This window comes from Ursus americanus, chromosome 19 (assembly GCF_024610735.1).
Source record: "Ursus americanus isolate L20-20 chromosome 19, mUrsAme1.1.p, whole genome shotgun sequence".
NCBI classification, from domain to species: domain Eukaryota; kingdom Metazoa; phylum Chordata; class Mammalia; order Carnivora; family Ursidae; genus Ursus; species Ursus americanus.
The window spans coordinates 48104345-48125789 of NC_142145.1; the positions used below are offsets into that span (position 1 = coordinate 48104345).

At 35.6% G+C, this 21445-nt stretch overlaps 1 protein-coding gene across 2 annotated transcripts in view; it reads left to right on the top strand.

The window, feature by feature from the left end:
- Positions 1-20786, top strand: part of USP14 (ubiquitin specific peptidase 14) — a 44051-nt gene extending 23265 nt beyond the window's left edge. For both annotated transcript variants that reach the window (XM_045781960.2, XM_045781961.2), the window contains 11 exons: positions 2257-2315; positions 5678-5808; positions 6727-6807; positions 7183-7268; positions 8999-9113; positions 11537-11602; positions 11764-11856; positions 13226-13354; positions 18278-18338; positions 18699-18806; positions 19854-20786. In XM_045781960.2, the coding sequence (XP_045637916.1) occupies positions 2257-2315; positions 5678-5808; positions 6727-6807; positions 7183-7268; positions 8999-9113; positions 11537-11602; positions 11764-11856; positions 13226-13354; positions 18278-18338; positions 18699-18806; positions 19854-20005 (1081 nt within the window). In that variant the 3' untranslated portion in view covers positions 20006-20786. The remainder of the gene's footprint in view (positions 1-2256; positions 2316-5677; positions 5809-6726; positions 6808-7182; positions 7269-8998; positions 9114-11536; positions 11603-11763; positions 11857-13225; positions 13355-18277; positions 18339-18698; positions 18807-19853) is intronic.
- The last annotated feature ends 659 nt before the right edge of the window (positions 20787-21445 follow it).

Consider the following 21445-nt stretch of genomic DNA (forward strand, 5'->3'; position numbering starts at 1 on the left):
AGACATTAACATACAGAAAAGTGTACGAATGAATTATCCCAGAGGGAACACATTTGTGTAACCAACACAAACAGAACCCTATCAGCTTCTTAAAATCCCCTCACAACTCTCCCTTCCTGATTGCTACTCCATCACTCTGTTCAAAATTGTTAATGCTAATGTGACTTTTAACCTCATAGGTTAATTTTGCCTATTTGGAACTCTTTATGAACAGAAACATAGATTGTTCATTTGGGTCTAGCTCATTATTTTTGGCTTAACCATGTGTGTGTAGTTGTAGTTCATTCATGTTCATGCCATTGTATGCACAAATGTACTACCAAATAATTATCCATTTTTCTGTTGGTGAATGTTTGGGTTGAGCTGATATATGATTGATGTGAATATTTCACAGATGGTAGAAAAGCCAAGGCATCCTCTTTTTGTAGGTGATAAAGTATTAATTACACATTAAGTTGATGAATTATATTTGGATTTTCTGTATCATTACTTAACTCTTATATATTGTTGACTTAATAAGACTAGAAAAGGTACTTTTTTTTTTGGTCTGTAAAACCTCTCAGTATTTCTGTGCACATCTCAGTTCTCTTGTCAGTTCCTCCTTTTACTTTCTAACAGTTTTTCTTTGTAAAGTTCAATTGTTAATATTATTTGGTTTATTGAATGGTTTTATCTTAATTAGGAATTAAATGTTTTCTTGGTGTAATGAGAGTTTTTTGTGGGAGGATGATATTAAATCACTCATGATTTTCCATTCTTAGGTATTAAAAAAAAAGATAATTCATTAGTGTAGCCTTTGCCATTAATGTGGGAATAGTTAGAAATGTCACCCTGTAACTAGAAGTAAGATCAGTAACAACAACAGTTGTGTCATTACATACTTCACTGATCTTTTGGGATACGCTTGCTTTATTAGTACTTTATTTCAACTTCAGAAATGCCTTTTAGGTAGTTGTAAACTGTCTGAATGGGAAACTATTACGATTTTCACATTGAGAATGAACGTATGTAATTTAGACATCACTATGAGTTGTATATTGAAAAATTTAAAAAAACCTTGAGTCACAGCAATTTCCAAAAGATCTAAATAAACAAACAAAAAAGAAAAATTATATACAATTAAGAAGTTCTGTTTAACATATTTTCTGTGATCTCTTTCATTCTACTTACATAACACAGAGGTCTTTTTGTTTTTAAATCGAAATATTTACGTAGAGTAAATACCAAATATCTTGTGTTTGTGGGATCAGTTTTGATAAATGCGAATTCTCTATAACCCATTTTACAACTATAGAACATTTCCCTCATCCCAGGATGTTTTTGTTCTTGTACCTTTTCCCAGTCCTCATCCCCTCCACCGCCCAACTCTGCAAGCAGCTACTGATCTCTTACTAGTTTTCTGCATTCTGGAAGTGAAATGTACAGAATGTAACTTATTTTTGGTTTGGCTTAGTTGTTTGAAGTTTAGTGTTTAAAGTTTATCCATGTTACTGATGGTAAGGATAGTCTGGTTGCTCCACATTCTTGCCAATCTTAGTTGATTTCAATCTTTTTCATTTTAGTCCCTCCAGTGGGTGTGTGGTACATACGCATAGTTTTAATCATAGTGGATAGACAATCATTCCCCTACCTCCAGTGTGATATTATCTGAATGATAATTTCTGATCCTGTGTCATAGACATTGTATGAGTGAATACTATAGTTTATTTCCTTTGGATGGCCAGTCCTTTGTGCTGTTGTGAATTAAATGAGAATTATAAATTGAAGGTGAATTTAGAAGTCATTTAATAGAAACACTGCAATGTATAGGTAGACTTGAAAATTAAGTGACTTACTTAATGTTACATAGCAAGTTAATGTTAAATGTAAGTGTATTGACTTTGATTTAATGTTTTTGACATAAGGCTGTTTTTCTTATTTCTGAAAGTATATTTTATTTTCTTTGTAATAATAAACATTAAGTGTGAAACAAAAATGTTTCACATTGTTTTCAGGATTTTTTTTTTTTAAATAAGATAGGAGAAAGAATTTAAATAGGCTTCATTCATCTAAATTCCCTTTTTACTTACTGTTCCTTTTTTGTACATATAATGCTTAAAGGAACAAGACCAGAAGAGAAGAAAATAGAAAGATGGGAACAACAACGCTGACAGAGTTGCAGTTGAGGGTGTCATCATAAGCTCTTTTAATTAGTTTCTTCCCTTTTGAGTTTCAGAATGAATTGAATCCTATTTAATCTTGCCTTAATGTTCCCAGGTATGCAGGTGCCTTGAGAGCTTCAGGGGAAATGGCTTCAGCACAGTATATTACTGCAGGTCAGTATCTTAAATATACTCCTTTCCGACAGGACGGTGTAGTTTCAGTAAATGTTATTTTTCACTCACAGTTTGTTTAGTAGCTTTCAGTTTACAAAATGTGTTTTGTAAAACATCATCTCATTAAAATTGGAGTACTTATACTTAATTTTAAGCAACTTAAGGACTTACTTTATTATCCAAATTATAAACCAATGATGTCTGTCTTTTCTGAAAAACAGTCTGAATTTTTTGGATTAAAGTTAATTTTAGCTTTAGGTTATATTAGTAAAATATATCTCTGGGGATATCCAGAGATAGTTTTTATTGTAGTTGATGCCACCATTGTAAGAGAGAGTCTTAGTGGGTGTTAGTGTAAGGAAATCGTGTATGAGGTATGAGGAGAGGATAGAAATAACTTACTTCTTCATTACATAAGACCATGTATTCTGTCCCCATTTGTTTTGGGCTAGTTTTACAAATGAATACTCTTAAGTCATTGGGTTAGGTCGATAGGGTATTTTTATAGCCATGCCTTTTTGGGGGCAGGGAGAACAGCTTTATTGAGATATAATTCACATCCCTTATAATTTACCCACTTAAACTGTACAATTCATTGTCTTTTAGTATATGCAGAGTTGTGCAGCCATCACCATAGTCACTTTTAGAATGTTTTCATCGCCTTGAAAAAGAAACTAACATTTAGCACTCAACCTGTTTTCTCCTCCCCACTCCCAGCCCTATGCAACTGCTAATCTACTGTCCATCTCAATATATTTGCCTGTTCTGGACTTTTGATATAAATGGAATTATACAGTATGTGGTCTTTTACTGGCTTCTTTCACTAAGAATGTTTTCAAGGTTCGTTCATATTGTAGTATGTATTAGTACTTTATTCCTTTCTATTGCTAAATAAGATTCTGTTGTAGGGATATATCACATTCCATTTGTCCTTTCACCTCTGATAGACATTTGGGTGGTTTCCACTTTTTGACTATTACATGTATTGCTGAAAAGTTGTGCAACCATTTCTGTGGACATAATGTTTTTATTTCTCTTGGGTATGTATCTGGGAGTGGAATTGCTGGGTCATATGGTAACTATATTTAACCTTTTGAGGAACTGTCAGACTGTTTTCCAAAGCAGTTGGCATCATTTTATATCTCCCATGAACGAGGTTTCCAGTTTCCCTTGATAATACTGGGTATTGTCTGTCTTTGATTATAACCAGCCTAGGGGTGTGAAGTGGTATCTCATTGTGGTCAGCTGTTAATTTGTAATACTATAAACAGTACGTTTCTTTGTGTCACTTGGAGTTAGAGATTTTCCTTTGGCCATTTTTTCCTGAAAGTAGATTTATTTTTTGAAATGAAGTTTTTAATGAGAAAAATATGATCACTTGTATCTAGTTTACTTGATCGCTTATGTATCTGAGAGTAACTTGGAATTTCAGGAGCCTCTCCAGTATCCTAGGAGTCTTGTAGTGAAGGGATGAAAGCTACTGTTCTTCATTTTTAAATTTTATTTTTTGCTAACTTTAAATTTAGCACAAAGAACAGTTCTGAGAATTCACCAGTTATTAACTTTTTGTCACATCTGGCTCATCATTCTCTATAACCATGTTCTTTTTTTTTCCAAACTGTTTGAGTAAGGTACAGACATCCTGTCTTATTCCTGAATACTTCAGTATGTATTTCCCAAGAATAAGGACATTCATAACCACAAGACAATTACCATTTCTCAAAATCTAGGAGTTTAACATGGATAAAGTACTCTAAAATACAGACTACTTAAATTTGGCAGTTGACCCAGTATTGCCCATTATAAAGTTGTTTCTCTTTTTTGGTTTGGGAGCTGGTTTAGGATCACATATTGATTGCATTCGGTTGTCATGTCCTACTAGTCTCTCTCAGTGTACAGTGAGTGCATTTTTGACCTTTTTCTTTTAAACTGATGAAATACTTTGAGATGCTCTGTTTATGGTATATATTAAATCCTAAATCTTTTTTTATTTTGAGTAATGTATCACCTTAAAGTTTTATTACAATTATTACAATTTAGGCCTTTTTATTTTAATTTTATTTTTTAATTTTATTTTTTTAAAGATTTTATTTATTTATTTGACACAGAGACCGCCAGTGAGAGAGACAGCCAGGGAGAGAGAGACAAGCAGGGGGAGTGGGAGAGGAAGAAGCAGGCTTCCAGCAGAGGAGCCTGATGTGGGGCTCGATCCCAGGACTCTGGGATCACGCCCCGAGCCAAAGGCAGACGCTTAACGACTGAGCCACCTAGGTGCCCCGAGGCCTTTTTATTTTAAAAAACATTGGATTGGTAGTGATACATGATTTTAGCTGTCCCTCCCCGCCAAAATTTTTTTGTAAAGATTATTTATTTGTAAGAGAGCACACCTGCACACAATCAGGGAGAGCAGCAGAGGGAGAGGGAGAAGCAGGCTCTCCATTGAGCAGGGAGCCCGATGTGGTGGGGCTCAGTCCCAGGACACAGGGATCATGACTGGAGCCGAAGGCAGATGCTTAACTGAGCTACCCAGGGACCCCTCAAAAATATTTTTGAACACCACATTTAGTTGTCTTATTTGGGAACATTTTATTAAACACTGGGTTTGTGCTGAGATGTAGTATTTGCTGGGCTTCAGTTTGTATAATAATGGTAGATAACATTTCACCTATTAGTTAACAAAACAAGTCCAGTTAGGCTAGACTAGAATTTTGCTGTACCATGAAGTAAGGGCAAGGTGTGATAGCTAGGAAGTCAGCAGAGGAAGAGTATTCTGAACTCCCAGAGCAGGACTGAGTCTATGACCATGAGGTTTATGAAGGTGAGAGAGGATAGTGGAGGAAAGATTTTGAAGAAAGCAAATTAGTTTTGGTTTTTAGCTATAAATAGAGTAAGGAAGTATGTTTAAAAGATTTTAAAATTTAGGATTTGAGTAGATGGGAACCAAGTATAGGCTTAACGGGAGGTGGGTTGAGAGTGGTGACCTGATGGCCTGATAATGGCATAGTACCAGAACAGTAACATTAGCCTGTTTGATCCCTAGACAGAGGTTATGTGTTCTCTGCGGTGAATGAATATGCCTTGCTTTGTTTGGGAAGACAAAGGGCTGGCAAGGAGAGAGAGAGACTGAGGGGCAGGACTCAGAAGTTGTTTATAGTTAGTGATTACATTATAAAGTCTGGTCAGTTCTTCAAGATTTAAAAACAAATCTTTTTCTTATTGGGAATTTGACAACTACAAAAAGAGTAGGTATACTTAAAAATACTACTCAGCAGTTTTTCTTTGTATAAGTCCAGGATTAATTTACAGTAAATGTATTAAATATGTCACTGTTTTATTAAAGCAGTGTTTGCTTTGTTTTTAAGCCCTTAGAGATTTGTTTGACTCCATGGATAAAACTTCTTCTAGTATTCCACCTATTATTCTCCTGCAGTTTTTGCACATGGCTTTTCCACAGTTTGCAGAGAAGGGTGAACAAGGACAATACCTTCAACAGGTAAACAGGGCAAGGTTCTGTGGTTTTCATTTTGTAAATGTAAAACTTAGGTGGTGTACACTTACCATGTGTGTTTGTATTTCCAAACATACTCGTTATCAGTCCTCTCTGGTTCACAACATCCTTATGTCTTGCCTGGAGTGGTCTGTTAACTATTACCTTGCTTCTGTTTTTGTCCTTCTGCACACAGCCTCCAGAGTCCTTTATAAAATGTAAACAGGATTATGTTTGTCCCTTATTCGTTATCTCATAGTGATTTTTTTTTTATCCCAGTCCTGAATAATCTAGCTCCTGGCTCCCTATCTGAGCTCCTCATGTGCCACTCTTCCCCCTTGCTTACTTCTTTGGCTCTCAAACACACTGGCTTCCTGGTTATTTTTAAACCCTCCAGTATCCTCTTTCTTCAGGGTCTTTGCTCTCACTTCTTTGGCTCTCAGATACGTGCATGGCTTGCTTCCTCACCTCGTTCAGGTCTCATGGCTCAAATGTCAAGGCATCACAGAAGTTTTCTTGACTCTCCTATTGAAATAGCACACTTCTTTCCCCTCATCACTTTCTGCTCCCGTATCGCTTTTTTTTTTTATCATAACTCTTCTCTTTAGGTGAATTTATGTTATATTTTGTTTATGTTCCCATTGGAGAACTTTTTCTGTTTTGGTTACTGCTGTGTTTATTCCTGTGTCTTAAAACAGTGGTTAGCAGAAGGAGGAGCTCAGTAAATATCTCTTGAATGAATGAATGTTCTGGAATTCCTCATTGTTTTGAAGATCCTATAACATCTAATTTGAGTTAATATTTTTAAATTAAAAAAATAGCCTTCTTCCTTTCCCTAATGAAACAGTAATTCTTTTGGAAGGATTTTGTAGATAAAAGAATATCACAGCCAGAATTACTTACTTTGTCATTTTAAAATTACAGGATGCTAATGAATGTTGGATACAAATGATGCGAGTATTGCAACAGAAATTGGAAGCCATAGAGGATGATTCTGTTAAAGAGGTAATTGACACATGTTTGTGGTTATAGGTTTTCATTATACCTTGATAATTATACCCCCCGACCTCAAAAGCTTGAAATAAATTCATCCTAATAGATAGACATGTATTTGAATACTTTAGATGCTCGATCTATGGTTGGAAATTGAAAGCTTGCATTGGACACTTGAATTCATTGTATTATTTATTAAACGTAATTGATACTGTTGAGCATCTGTAGTCTTTTGGTAATGTTTTTTGAACAGAGGCTTTTACAGAAAGGGATTACATTTTAAAAAGCTTAAATATGTATTTACTAAACTGGATTGTGTGGGGAAAATATACATTAATATCTATATAAAGTAAAATTGGAACTTTTATTTCATTTTAATTTTTGCAGACAGATTCTTCATCTGCATCAGCAGCGACACCTTCTAAAAAGAAAAGTTTAATTGATCAGTTCTTCGGAGTTGAGTTTGAAACTACGTATCCTTATGAGCCAAGATTTGTAGAGACTGTACTCATAACTTACTAGAAGTGAATTGGTATCAGTAGCATTGTTGACTGGAGTGGTGGGTGGGGTATATAGAAAAATTCTTCAGAGGCTTTTATGCCTAAAAGATATAATGAAACTTAGGAATTTTGGAACAATACCCAATCAGAGTAATCCTAAAGTTTATGTAAATGGACACTTCAAGGATATTCATTATTTTTTCCTGAGAATATCTTTAGCAGAGTCAGCCTCATTAATTCACTTCATAGGGAATTTTTAATTGTGTGAAAGAGTGTATCAAGCAGATTATATGCATGAGATTGAACCAGTTCATAAAACGTGAATTCATGAATTCAGGGAAGGACTATTTTCTGGGTCATGGGTAGAAGCTTAAAGATTTCTGTTTATATATCTTTGTGTTAAAACTATTTGAAGACTGTGTAGGTACCAACTTACATTTGTTTAGAGTTTATCCTTTTATTACTTTATTATTCATTACTCATGTTGTTGGTAAGTGCATGAAGCCCTTGAAAGTATGTTGAAACAAATATGGGAAACCAAAATGTTTTAAATACCAATGAACAATGCTATTGATTTTTTAAATTCCAGTGTAGTTAATATACAGTGTTAGATTAGTTTCAGATGTACAATATAGTGATTCAGCAGTTCCATACATTACTCAGTGCCTATCACAGTAAGTGTACTCTTAATCCCCATCACCTATTTCACCCATACCCTCACCCACCTCCTTCGTTCTTGAGAATGAAATCATACAGTATTTGTCTTTCTCTGACCAACTTATTTCACTTAGCATTATACACCTTTGATCCATCCATGTTGTTGCGAATAGCAAGATTTCATTCTTTTTTATGGCTGAATAATATAGTATTGTATATACCCCCCACATCTTCTTTATCCATTCGTCTGTCGATGGACACTTGGGGTGCTTCCGTAATTTGGCCATTGTAAATAATGCTGCAGTAAACATAGGGGTGCATATGTCTTTCCGAATTAGTGTTTTTGTATTCTTTGGGTAAATACCTAGTAGTGGAATTACTGGATCATATGGTAGTACTGTTTTTAATTTGTGGAAACTCCACACTGTTTTCCACGGTGGCTGCACCGTTTTACATTCCTATCCACAGTGCATGAGGGTTCCTTTTTCTCCTATCCCTCACCAACACTTGCTTTTTTTTTTTTTTTTTTTAAGAGAGGGAGAGAAAGGTGGGGGTAAGGGAGGGGGAGAGGGAGAATCTTAAGTAGGCTTCATGTCCAGTGCAGAGCCTGATGTGGGGCTCTGTCTCCGACTCCAAGATGATGACCTGAGGTGAAATCAAGAGTTGAACGTTTAACCAACTAAGCCACCCAGGGGCCCCAACAGTTGTTTTTGTGTTTCTGAGAGTTGTGAGGTGACACCGTGGTTTTGATTTGCATTCCCTGATGATCAGTGACGTTGAACATCTTTTCATGTGTTGTCCATCTATATGTCTTTGGAGAAATGTCTGTTCTCTTTATGTCTTCTGCCCATTTTTTAATTGAATTATTATTTTGGTGTTGTGTAAGTTCTTCATATATTTTGGATACTAACCCTTTATTGGATGTCATTTGCAAATATTGATGCTATTAATTTTAATACCATTAGGATGATTTATTACATTCACCATACAACCTATTCTAGCAGATTGATTACCTGTTGGTATATTCCTTATCTTACTTCTCAAAGCATGAAATGTACAGAATCTGAAGAAGAAGAGGTCACTAAAGGAAAGGAAAATCAGCTTCAGCTTAGCTGTTTTATCAATCAGGAAGTCAAGTATCTTTTTACAGGACTTAAATTGGTAAGATCAGTTACAGTTGATCCTCATTATAAATGGATTCTGTATTTGCAGATGCATCTAATTTATCTGTAATTCTAACATCAGTACTTGGTGCTTTCATAGTCCTTTGTAGACACGCTTTTTGTGGCAAAAATTTTGAGTTGCCAGACACAGTCTCACTTGAGGTCCAAAAAGGTGATGGTCTGCCTTCTTGTTTCAGCTCATACTATTACCAAGTGTCCTTTTACAGTAATTTTAGTACCACAATTTTTTGCAGTTTTGTGCTTTTTGTTGGTGATTTGCTGTTTAAAATGGCCTTCAGCCGTAGTGCTGAAGTGCTGTCTAGTGTTCTAAGCCTAAGAAGGCTGTGTGTGAATGTTTATTAGATAAGCCTTAAGGAGAAAATGTTTGTTAGATAAGCTTCATTTAGGGATGAGTTACCGTATAGTTGGCTGTGAAGACAGTAAGTTGTCATTAAATAGAAACGTGTAACACAAGGTTGTGTATTGATAGGTCGACAAATATATTGTGACCAGAGGCTTGCAGGAGGCCTCTGAGGGTATATAATGAGGGTTTATCAGTAATGATGAGGTATAAACTGGGATTGTTCTGTGCCAGTCAGGCTGCGCAGGCCCGCTGCACACCAGTATTGCAGTTGAGGTCCTGGAATGTAAGTGACTTCATTGCTTTGTGGCAGAGCTGGGTCTAGGACTTGATTCTCTCATTCTCCAGTTAGTGTTCTTTCCCCATTTTCATACTATGGAATCCACTCGAATGAGCAGATAAAATATAACAATTTTGCTTGCTAATGTAGTACTTTGATATGGTTTGGGAAATATGTACATGGTTTGAAGGATAAGCAGTGCATTGGGGGCGGGGATGGCATTCATAAACAAGATAATTTGTCATCAGGGAGTTCCCATCTACAATTGGGGTAAGATCACTTAGGGGAGTGGTTGGTAAATGCAGCATAAGAGGCAAATAGAAAGTAATATTCTCTGCTCTGTGATACTGAGGGGAGTGTAGTGAGGCATACTGGCTTTTAAGAGAAGTTCATTTTAAAAGGTTAAAAATAATAACTAACCACGAAGAGTCGTATAACAAATTATGACGTGCAAGTTTCAGGGCATCAGAACATGAAGCATAAGCGTAATTGGAGAGTAGAGAATGGAATGTTTTGGCAGGGACTCTCCAGGATATTTTTCCTCATAACTTTATAAAATTCCAGAAAAACTAAGTATACTTGGAACTTCTGGATGGTAGTGGATTGGTGATAATATGTACAGCTTACCTGATGACATCACGCCGACACGAACTCTTGAAAAGCGCGTATTTCTGCGGTGTTTCATTGTCTTGCCCGTTGTTTAGATGCTTTACCATCATTTGTTCTGATTAGAGTAATTTCGCTCCATATTTCTTTACCTCTTTGCTGCCAAACAGACTTGATTAAATGTTAGAAAGCTACACAGTGATTCCTTTTGTAATGAGATTAATAATTTTTAAAAATTAAAAAAAAATTACACGAGTAACATGCTTATAGTGAACATGAACAGTATATTTTTAACTCTAATTTCTTGTGTATTAATGTTCTTACGAAGCAGAGCACATTAGTAGTGCTTTTTTAAATGTTAGAAATAGTAGCTTATGTTTATTGAATATAGAATATATGCCAAATCGTTGTCCGTGGTTTTACATGCACTAACTTCTGTAGTTCCAACAACAGCACTGTGATGTAGGCATTGTCATCATTTCCATATGATGCCCAGAGGGGTCACTGTCTCTCTGAGTGTCACACAGGCTGTAAAAAATGGAAGGCAGACATGATGGTTAAGATATGTATAGTCGCTAAAGGCTTTTCCACATTTGTTAGATCAACAGGTTTTCTGTGTGATGACTTTTCTCAAATTTGAGAATGATTGGTTCTAGAGGCTTTGATACATAAGGAATAAGAACAAGGGTTTCCTATATTCTCATAATTGTCCTCCTGTGTGAGTATTCTGATAATCTGTATGTAGACAGAACCATACAGGCTTTTTTATGTTCTATGAAATACGGTGTAAACTCAGAATCTGAGCAACATTTGGGTCACAGTTTAAAACTTCAAACATTATTTATATTCTGAGGAGTTCACACCAGTAGAAATTGTTACCTTTTATATGCTGAAGTATATCTAAAAGCCTTCCTATATTGTCTTCATTGAAATTATTTTTCAGTGGTATGAATACATTGACATGTATTGTCTATTAAGGAGTCCTAATTTTTAGAAGAGCTGAAAGTGTGATTCTAGGGGCGCCTGGCTGGCATGTGACTCTTGATCCTCGAGGTCATCAGTTCAAGCCCCACTTTGCATGTAGAGCTTACTTTTAAAAAAAAAGTATGGTTCTGTATTGCAGAAAAAAATTCTTTAAAACTAAAAATGTTTGGTCTTCTGTTCTTTTTTTTAGCGACTTCAGGAAGAAATCACCAAACAGTCTCCAACATTGCAAAGAAATGCTTTATATATCAAATCTGTAAGTTGTGCTTTCCTTTTGAAATTGAATCCATTTTGATGAAAGGTTTCCGAAAAGTTAGTTCATTTTACCCAGTCTTTGTTTTTACCAAACCAAGGCATTAAAAACTTGTGTGGTATTTGCATGTGATAAGATTTCTTGCATTTTTTTTCCCTCCTCAGTCTAAGATCAGCCGACTACCTGCTTACTTGACTATTCAGATGGTTCGATTTTTTTATAAAGAGAAGGAATCTGTGAATGCTAAAGTTCTTAAGGTTAGTAATGAACTTCAGTATAATAAAATATTGTAATTCTTTGACAGCAATCCCTAATTCACAATAGGTTTCTTTCTTCCTTTAGGGGTAAACTTTCTTTGAAATATTTTAAGTAGGGAAGTTACTAACATTAGACAAGTGGTTCTTTTTTTAAGATTTTATTTGTCAGAGAGTGTGCGTGCATGAGCAGGGAGAGCGGGAGGCAGAGGGAGAAGCAAGTAAGCAAGTTTCCTGCTTTAGCAAGGAGCCTGATGTAGGAGTCAATCCCGGTACCCTGGGATCTTGACCTGAGCTGAAGGCAGACACATAATCAACTGAACCACCCAGGTGCCCTTGTCCTTTTTATTTTAACTCATACAGATGCCTGACTTTTACCACCAGCCCACCCCTAGCATTTGATTAAGTAGGGCCTGCAGTCCTAAAAATTTTTCAAAAGATTCGCAATTAGTTCTGATGGATGCCCTCCACTCCCCAGAAATACTGCTGTAGACCAGATGCTCAGCTCCACAGATAACTGACAGCAAGTTTAGAGGATTGGAGTGTGGGGTAGGATGGGGGTGTGGGGTAGGAAGCATTAAAACATGCTGCACTCTCTAGTGCAGTAATTGTAATCTCTTGAGTAAGAACCAGCCTTACGATGTAGCTCTTCTGTAGAACTGTAGCTCTGCTACATACCCACAGTCCTTGATCTTTCGGAGAGGTATATGTAATTCTAGCCTCTTGAGCTGAAATTCATAGTACGATTTCAGATATACTTACTGTTACATGATAAGGTTAAATGTAGTTGGAGTGTTTACTATTGTTAACTTTATGTATTAGTAGTTATTGAACCATATCACTATTATTTTTATGTAAAGGTGTATTTCACATTACAGAAAGTCATTAAGTGATGCCATTTGTAAATTGATTCCATTGTCAGTGGTAGGTATGCATTATTTTCACAGCAACTGATGTGCTGTGTTTCTGAAATGCTGCTTTTGTCATAGAAATTTTGGTAACTCTTCTGTGGTCAGAGTCATGGGTTTAACTGGAAAAAAAGCTAAGCAAATTTTTTTAATCTTAAAAAGTTAGGACCAGGGGCGCCTGGTTGGCTGTCAGCAGAGCATGCGACTCTTGATCTTAGGGTCCTGAATTCAAGCCCCACACTGGGCATGGAGCCTATTTAAAAAAAAAAAAAAATTGGGACCAGATTGAACATAAACACTGTGATGTTTTCAGCTGCATAGATTTCCAGGTGATTTTTTAAATAAATTTTATTTTCAACTTCTTTGAATTATGGAAGTATTACTATAAAAGTATGATAGATATTTTAAATAACTACCTTTATAAGTGTGTTTACACATATTTTTTCTTTTTGGTTTGTATATAGGATGTTAAATTTCCTCTTATGTTGGATGTGTATGAACTGTGTACCCCAGAACTTCAGGAGAAAATGGTCTCTTTTCGATCAAAATTCAAGGATCTAGAAGATAAAAAAGTGAATCAGCAGCCAAAGACAGTAGGTTCTTATTGCTGATTTTCTTACCTTAATAGTGTAACAAAGTAATTGTTGAATACTGATTAATCTCTTAGTAATTACTTTGTTAATCTCTTGGTAAAAATGGATGAACCTGTATTTTATTTAGCACATATACAAAGTTTTTGGTGTATTTTAGCATAAGAAAAAGAACTCTAGTGATGGTAAATAGGCCCTTTAAGGTAGAGTAAGCTTAATATTTTCTTTTCTTCTGTAATCCACAGCCTGGATCCCTTTTGTATTTATCTCCTCAAAGCATTTCACATAAAATCTTGCCTAGTATTTTCATTGTATTTTATTTTCCTTGTAAGTCATGGAGTTATCTCTATTTTTAGACGGAAGTAGTGGTGTAGAATATTGGCTCATTTATGCCTACTGTGACAAATAAGTTGTATCTTTAAATTTTTTATTTAATTTATATTTAAATTCAAGTTACCTAACATACCGTGAAATATTGGTTTCAGGAGAATTCAATGATTCATCATTTTACGTACAACATCCAGTGCTCATCGAAACTAGTGCCCTCCTTAATGCCCATCATCTTGTAGCCCATCCCCCACCTGCCTCCCTCCAGCAACCTTGTTTGTTCTGTGTGGTTAAGGGTCTCTAATGGTTTGTTTGACTCTTTTTTCCCATGTTTATCTGTTTTGTTTCTTAAATTCCACATGAGTGAAATCATATGGTATTTGTCTTTCTCTGACTGACTTATTTCACTTACTTCACTCTAGCTCCATTCACGTCATTGCCAATGGCAAGATTTCATTCTTTTTGATGGTTAAGTAATATTCCTGTGTGTGTGTGTGTGTGTGTGTGTGTGTGTGTGTGTGTGTGTACACATGTCTTTATCCATTCATCAGTCGATAGACATTTGGCCTCTTTCCATAGTTTGGCTGTTGTTGATAATGCTGCTGTCAACATCAGGATATATGTACCGCTTCGAATCTGTCTTCTTGTATCATTTGGATAAATACCCAGTAGTGCAACTGCTGGGTCATAGGGTAGTTCTGTTTTTAACTTTTTGGGGCCCCTCCACACTGTTTTCCGGAGTGGATGCACCAGTTTGCATTCCCACCAACAGTGCAAGACGGTTCCCCTTTCTCTGTCTCTGCATCCTCACCAACACCTGTTGTTTCTTGTGTTGTTAATTTTAGCCATTCTGACAGGTGTGGTAAATTGTATTTTTAAAATAAGTGCTGCTTGTATGCCTGCCTGTAACTGCTAAAATCACCACCTTAGGAAACTTTATATTTAGTAAGTTGTATTATTTTAGGTTCAGATAGGGTACAGCTGAACTGTGTTGGATTTTTTTTTTCCCCACAATGAAAAAGATCTTCCTGGTAACTAGAAATATTTCCAGTGTGATACTATATATCAAATTTAAATTCTTCTGCAAATTGTGTGTGTCTGTGTATGTTAAATGCTTTTTTTTTAAATATTAAACTTTATTTTGAGATAGTTGTAGAATCACATGAATTTATAAGAAATAATATGAAGAGGGGCGCCTTGGTGGCTCAGTCCATTAAGCGTCCGCCTTTGGCTCAGGTCATGATCTCGGTCCTGGGATCGAGCCCCACATCAGGCTCCCTGCTCAGCTCCCCCACTCCCTCAGTCTGCCACTCCCCCTACTTGTTCATGTGCTCTCTCTGTCAAATAAATAAATAAAATCTTAAAAAAAAAATATGAAGAGATCCGAGTACCTTTTACCAAGTTGTCCCTGTGGTAATATCTTGCAAAACAGTAATACGGTATCACCACTTGGGTATTGACTTTGATGCAGTCTTGATACAGTACATTCTCATCACCGCAAAGATTCTACATACTGCCCCTTTACAGCCAAACCTGCTTTCCTTTGGCCCCTGCCGCCTCCTCAATTCCTAGCAACTGCTAACCTGTTCTCCATTTCTGTAGTTTTGTCATTTTGAGATATGAAATGGAATATACATATACACACACACACACACACACTATATATTATATATACTATGTAGTATATAATATATAATATATAAATGGAATCATATAGTATGTAACTTCTTGGGATATTCTTTCTCAGCGTACATAATTCTCAGGAAATTAGCCCAAATCATTTTGTATAGCAGTAGTTCCTTTTTAATTGCTGAATAGTATTTCATGGTATGCATATACCACATTTTGCTTAACTATTCAGCTGTTAAAGGACAGCTGGTTTGTTTCTAGTTTTGTTTATTTTGAATAAAGCTGCTGTAAGCACGCATGTACCATTTTTAAAAAAGATTTTTTATTTGAAAGAGACAGAGCATGAGTAGGGGGAATGGCAGAGAGAGAGAGGGAGAAGCAGACTCCTTGCTGAGCAGGGAGCCCGATGCGGGGCTCAATCCCAGGACCCTGGGATCATGACCTTGAGCCGAAGGCAGACACTTAACCGACTGAGCCACCCAGGCGCCCCTCATGTACCAGTTTCAGTGTAAACATAACTTTTCATTTCTCTGGGAATAAATACCCAGTAGTATAATTGCTAGATTGCATGGTAGTTGTGTATTTAATTTTTAAAGAAACTGTCAAAGGTTTTCCATAGGGACTGTACCATTTTAGATGCTTGTTAGCAGTGTATGACTGATCCACTTTGTATATTCTTGCTAGAATTTGGTGTCAGTATTCTTTATTTTAGCCATTTGGATAGGTTTGCAATGATATTTCATTATGGTTTTTAATTTGCTTTTTCCTAATGGCTAATGATATTGAATGTGTCTTCATGTATTTATTTGTTACCTGTATATCCTCTTTGGTGAAATGTTTCTTCATGGCTTCTCTTCATTTTCTAATTGTGCTATTTTTCACTCTTGAATTTTGGGAGTTCTTTATATTATAAATACTAATCCTTTGTCAGATACATGGCTTTCAAATATTTCCTTCTTGCCTTTTTCTTGTCTTTTCATCTTCTTTAGGGTCTTTTGCAGAGGAAAAGTTTTTAATTTTTAGGTAATCCACTGTATTTTTTCCTTTGGTTGTTCTTGATTTTGGTGTCTTATCTAATTAACCATTGCCTAGTTAAAGGCCACGAAGATTTATATCTGTTTTATAGTTTCAGTTCTTCCCGTTCAGGTTTTTGATCCATTCTGGGTTAATTTTTGTGGATGGGATGAGGTTGCATATCCATATTCATTCTGTTGCATGTGAATATCCTATTCTTTGCCCATTGAATGGTCTTGGTACCCTTTAGGAGACTCAGTTGACTGTAGATACATATTTCTGGACTCTCAGTTTTATTCCACAGGTTGTTGTGGAATTTCCCTTGAGACTTTTCTTTGACCCGGTTATTTAGAAGTGTCTTGTTTCGTTTTCAAATATTTGGAAATTTTTCTGTCATCTTGCTGTTACTGCTTCTAGTTTGATTTCATTGTGGTGAGAGAACACACTTGTGTGATTTAAATTCCTTTAAATTTGTTCAAGGTTGCTTTATGGCTTGGGATGTGATCTGTCTTGGTATGTGTTCCTTGGGTATTTGGAAAAAAAATTGTATTCTGTTGTTGAATGGAATGAACGTTCTCTAGATGTTGATTAGATCCAGTTGGTTGATGGTGGTGTTGCATGTTCGTATAACCATGCCATTTTTTAGAGTTTTTCTGTCAGTTTTTGTGAGAGAAGCGAGAAAGCTAAAATTGTCTTTTATGTGTTTCTCCATTCAGTTCTGTCAGCTTTTGCTTTCCATGTTTTGTAGCTCTGTTATTTGGTGCCTACACCATTAGGATTGCTGCGTATTCTTGGTGCAGTGACCCTTTTATATTATGCGACGTCCTTTTCTGTCCCTGGTGTAATTTTCTTTACTCTGAAGTCTACTTTTCTGATATTAATATTGCCAGTGCTGCTTTGTTTTTGTTAATGTTTGCTTGATGTACTTTTGTATTTTTTTACTTTAAATTTGCCTATATTATTATATTTGAAGAGTTTCTTATAGACAGCACAGAGTTGGTCATGTTTTTTAATACACTGTTAATCTCTTATTGGTATATTTAGACCATTTACACTCAATGTAACTTGATTTGTTAGTTAAATCTGTGTTACATTTTGCTTTCTCTTTGTTCTCTCACTTCTTATTGCCTTTAGGTTACTTGAACATAGAATTCTAATTTGACTTATCTACAATTTTTTAAAAATCTTTTTCTTTGTATACCTTTTTCTATGGTTGCTCTAGGTGTCAAATTTTAGTATAAAAAGGAATGGTTGACTTAACTGCCATTTTTTTTGTTGTAAGAGCCTTTGACTTCTTGTCACTCTAGCAGTCTTTAAACTACTTGCGTCGTGTTCATTAGCATTATAGTTTTCAAGGACTTTGTGTCCATATGCCTAGATAAGTTTAATTTTTTTGTATTACACAGTGAAATGGAATTCCCATCAAAGATCTTTATCTAAAATAGTAAATCCTGTCTCTTTCAATATTAGGTAAATATTTACTGAATTAAATATTTCACCTCATTTAAGCTAAGTTCATTCAGTTCATTTGAGCAGGCGGCCGTGTCTTAGTAGGTTTAACGTTAGTTGCAGTAATTCGACTTTTCTGTTTCATTGCGGTAACTTTTTTTTTTTAATCCTATGTGGTTTGATAGTGTTTTGGTAAAAATACAGAATTGGGTTTTCCTTTTCTACCGTAGAGCATTGTTTATCTGTACTGTTCTGTTCACTAGTATGCTGTAGGTTTAGTGGCTTAGGGTTGGTCCTAGAATTGGAGGGTCTGTTTCTACGCATACAAGATTGAATATTGTTGAAGTGTAGCTCCTTTGGCTTTACAGTTTTGTTAGCTATAGTTATATCATTTTAATAATTTGTAGTGTTTTGCATTGTAGTCAGTAAATATTTGTGGAAATGAATACTTATAGAGAATACAAATTTTATTTCCAATATCATGATTTAACATTTTTTTCCCCTCAGAGTGACAAAAAGAGTAGTCCCCAGAAAGAAGTTAAATATGAGCCCTTTTCTTTTGCTGATGGTAAGTGGAAAAAATCATTTCAGTTGAGTTACTGTGTGTATGTGTGTCTGCTTAAGGTAAAATTATTGTCTTGGCACTTAATCTATTTTTTTTCAGGGATCATGCTTTTTTAAAAAGAAATTTTTCTTAAAATACAATTTACCTTAATTAGACAAACAGTAAAAATCAGTCTTTTTAGAATGTAGTTCTATGAATAATATCATACTTCTTAAAATATCTTCCATAAATCCTTAACTTTGACCTGTAGTATCTTACTGAATTCTATTAATGGGCTAACCCTCAGACTTCCTGCTTGCTGCCCAACTGGAGAAAGCATGTCTCTTCATTGTCTAATATTGTTGGATTTGCATCTTTCTTTAGACATTGGCTCCAATAATTGTGGATACTATGACTTACAAGCAGTGTTAACACATCAGGGAAGGTCTAGCTCTTCAGGCCATTATGTATCATGGGTGAAAAGGAAACAAGGTAAGGATTCTGTTTTTTGTTTGTTTTCTCCAATTGTTAATCATTTTAACAGTTTATTTAGTACAAATTTTATAGCACAGTGGTTTTCAAACTTTTTGGTCTCAGAACCCCTTTACATTCTTAATTGTTGAGGTCCACAAAGAGCTTTTGTTTATGAGGATTCTCTTTTTTTTTTTTTTAAATAATGATTTTTTAATATATTATGTCAGTCACCATACAGTACATCCCCGGTTTTCGATGTAAGGCTCGATGATTCATTAGTTGTGTACAACACCCAGTGCACCATGCAATACGTGCCCTCCTTACTACCCATCACCGGTCTATCCCGTTCCCCCACCCCCCTCCCCTCTGTGGCCCTCAGTTTGTTTCTCATAGTCCATAGTCTCTCATGTTTCATTCCCCCTTCTGATTACCCCCCCTTTCTTTATCCCTTTCTTCCCCTACTGATCATTCTAGTTCTTATGTTCCATAGATGAGAGAAATCATATGATAGTTGTCTTTCTCTGCTTGACTTATTTCACTAAGCATTATCTCCTATGAGGATTCTCTTTAATATTTACTATAATAGAAATTAAAACTGAGAAATTAACTCGTTGGAAACTGATAGTAATAAAACCATTATATCTCACATAAATAGCAAAGATAACAATATTTTCCAAAACAAAAAAATAGCAAGAAATAGTATTGATTTGTTTTTGTAGGTCTGCTTTGTCTGGCTTAATAGGAGACAGCTGGATCCTCCTGTTTCTCCATTTAGTCTCTTGCTTTATCACATATCCTGTGACTTCTGGAAAATTCCAAAGCACACTTGAGAGAATGAGGGGAAAAAGGCAAATAATGCTTTAGTAGTGTTATAAAAAAATTGTGACCTTCATGGTACCCCCGAAATGGTCTTGGAACCTGAGTAGTCCCTGAACCACACTTTGAAAACTCTTAGTATGGCAGATGGAATACTGCTGTGCATAAAATTACTCAGTACCTATTTTTGAAATGGAACTGAGGAAACCATGTATGATACTACTTTCATTTTCTTCTCTTGTTCTTTAGATGAATGGATTAAGTTTGACGACGATAAGGTCAGCATCGTGACACCAGAGGATATCTTGCGGCTTTCTGGTGGTGGAGACTGGCACATAGCATATGTTTTACTCTATGGGCCCCGCAGAGTTGAAATAATGGAAGAGGAAAGTGAACAGTAATCTTCATTTTAGCTATTTATGTTTAGGTGTGAAATAAATGTTATTTGTTGATCATTTCTATAACCCAGAGCTGTAGAGGAAGATATTTAGGTGGTTTTATGTGTTTTCCCCTCTCATGTGGAACAAAAGGGGGTGAAGCAGACCACTCTGTGGATCAACCCAAAAAATTACAGAAAAAAAAAGAAAATTGCCTTTGGACTTGTGCTGCCCTGTATAAAGGTTGCAGGAAGACATTTTTAAAAAGCTTATTTCTTGCATTAATTTTTAAAAGTTCTGATTTGAAATGCCTTTCAGCCATTACCTTTGGTGATTCAATTTTTTCTCCCTGCCTTTTTCAGCCCAGGATTCAGCAATCAGATGTTTATTGCACACCTATTCCTCTTTTTGTTGTTGTTGTTCTTGCATGGTTCAAACCACCAGTGATTCATAGCTGCCCGTCCTTTGCCTTATCTAACAAAAATTTTGCCAGGAAGGTGGAAAGGAAGTAAGTGTTGCTCTCATTGTGTTACTCAGTGCTGCTGCCCACATCCCATGGAAACATGGGTACAATCAAGTATTTGTCCAGCCTGACTGTTGCTGGCTTTTCGTGACTTTAAAATAAATTGTGATCAGTAATAGTACATTTGATTATACATTCATTATTGTGTCTCTCTGATGTACTATGGTTTGTATATTTAACTTTGCAATGGTTTTGTAGTAATCAACCTTAAAAAAGTTGACAAGCTCTGGTTGCTTATTTTTAGAACATGAGGATATTTAATAAAAAAAAGAGGGACGTACAGCTTCTGACCTCAAGTCTTTTGTCTACTGAGTGTTGGAGCTTGGGTTAAGTCTAGGAATATTTAATATCACGCAGTTGCTGCAGGTGGTTAGTTTACTCTGTTAAGCATCCATCTAAAAATGTTCTCTCTTCTGCCTTCTCACATTGTTCTGTTTAAAAGAAATATATAAAGTTGTAAAAGTAACGGAGTTCTTTGGATGCTGAATGCAGTGATGTTTATTGGTCTGTCTTTGGCTCAGCTAATGTTTTTACTCTCCTCTAGTCCCAAAATCTTAATGTCTATCTCAGAATTGAATAATAGCAATGATTTTTAAAGTGATGGTAAAAGTACCAAGAGCAAGAGGTGTTTCAGTATGGTAGGTTTCTTACATTGTAATTCGTTCTAATTAATTCCTCATCTTTGTTTCAAGAGCCTTGATTGCTAGACACTTAGAGGATAGGAGATTAGCTCATTTGTCTGAGTTTGAGTTAGGTATATAAAATGAAGTTTGGGGGATTATCATGAAATCTCCTATCTTTACTTATGCTGTATTAGATTCCTAGAGAATAATGACCATTTTCCTCTCAACTTTGAACAATGTGATAAAATCTGAGAACGCTAGGGGATAAAATAAGCATTTCAGGGAAACTTATTTGTAAATCGCTTCTTCAGCTAAATG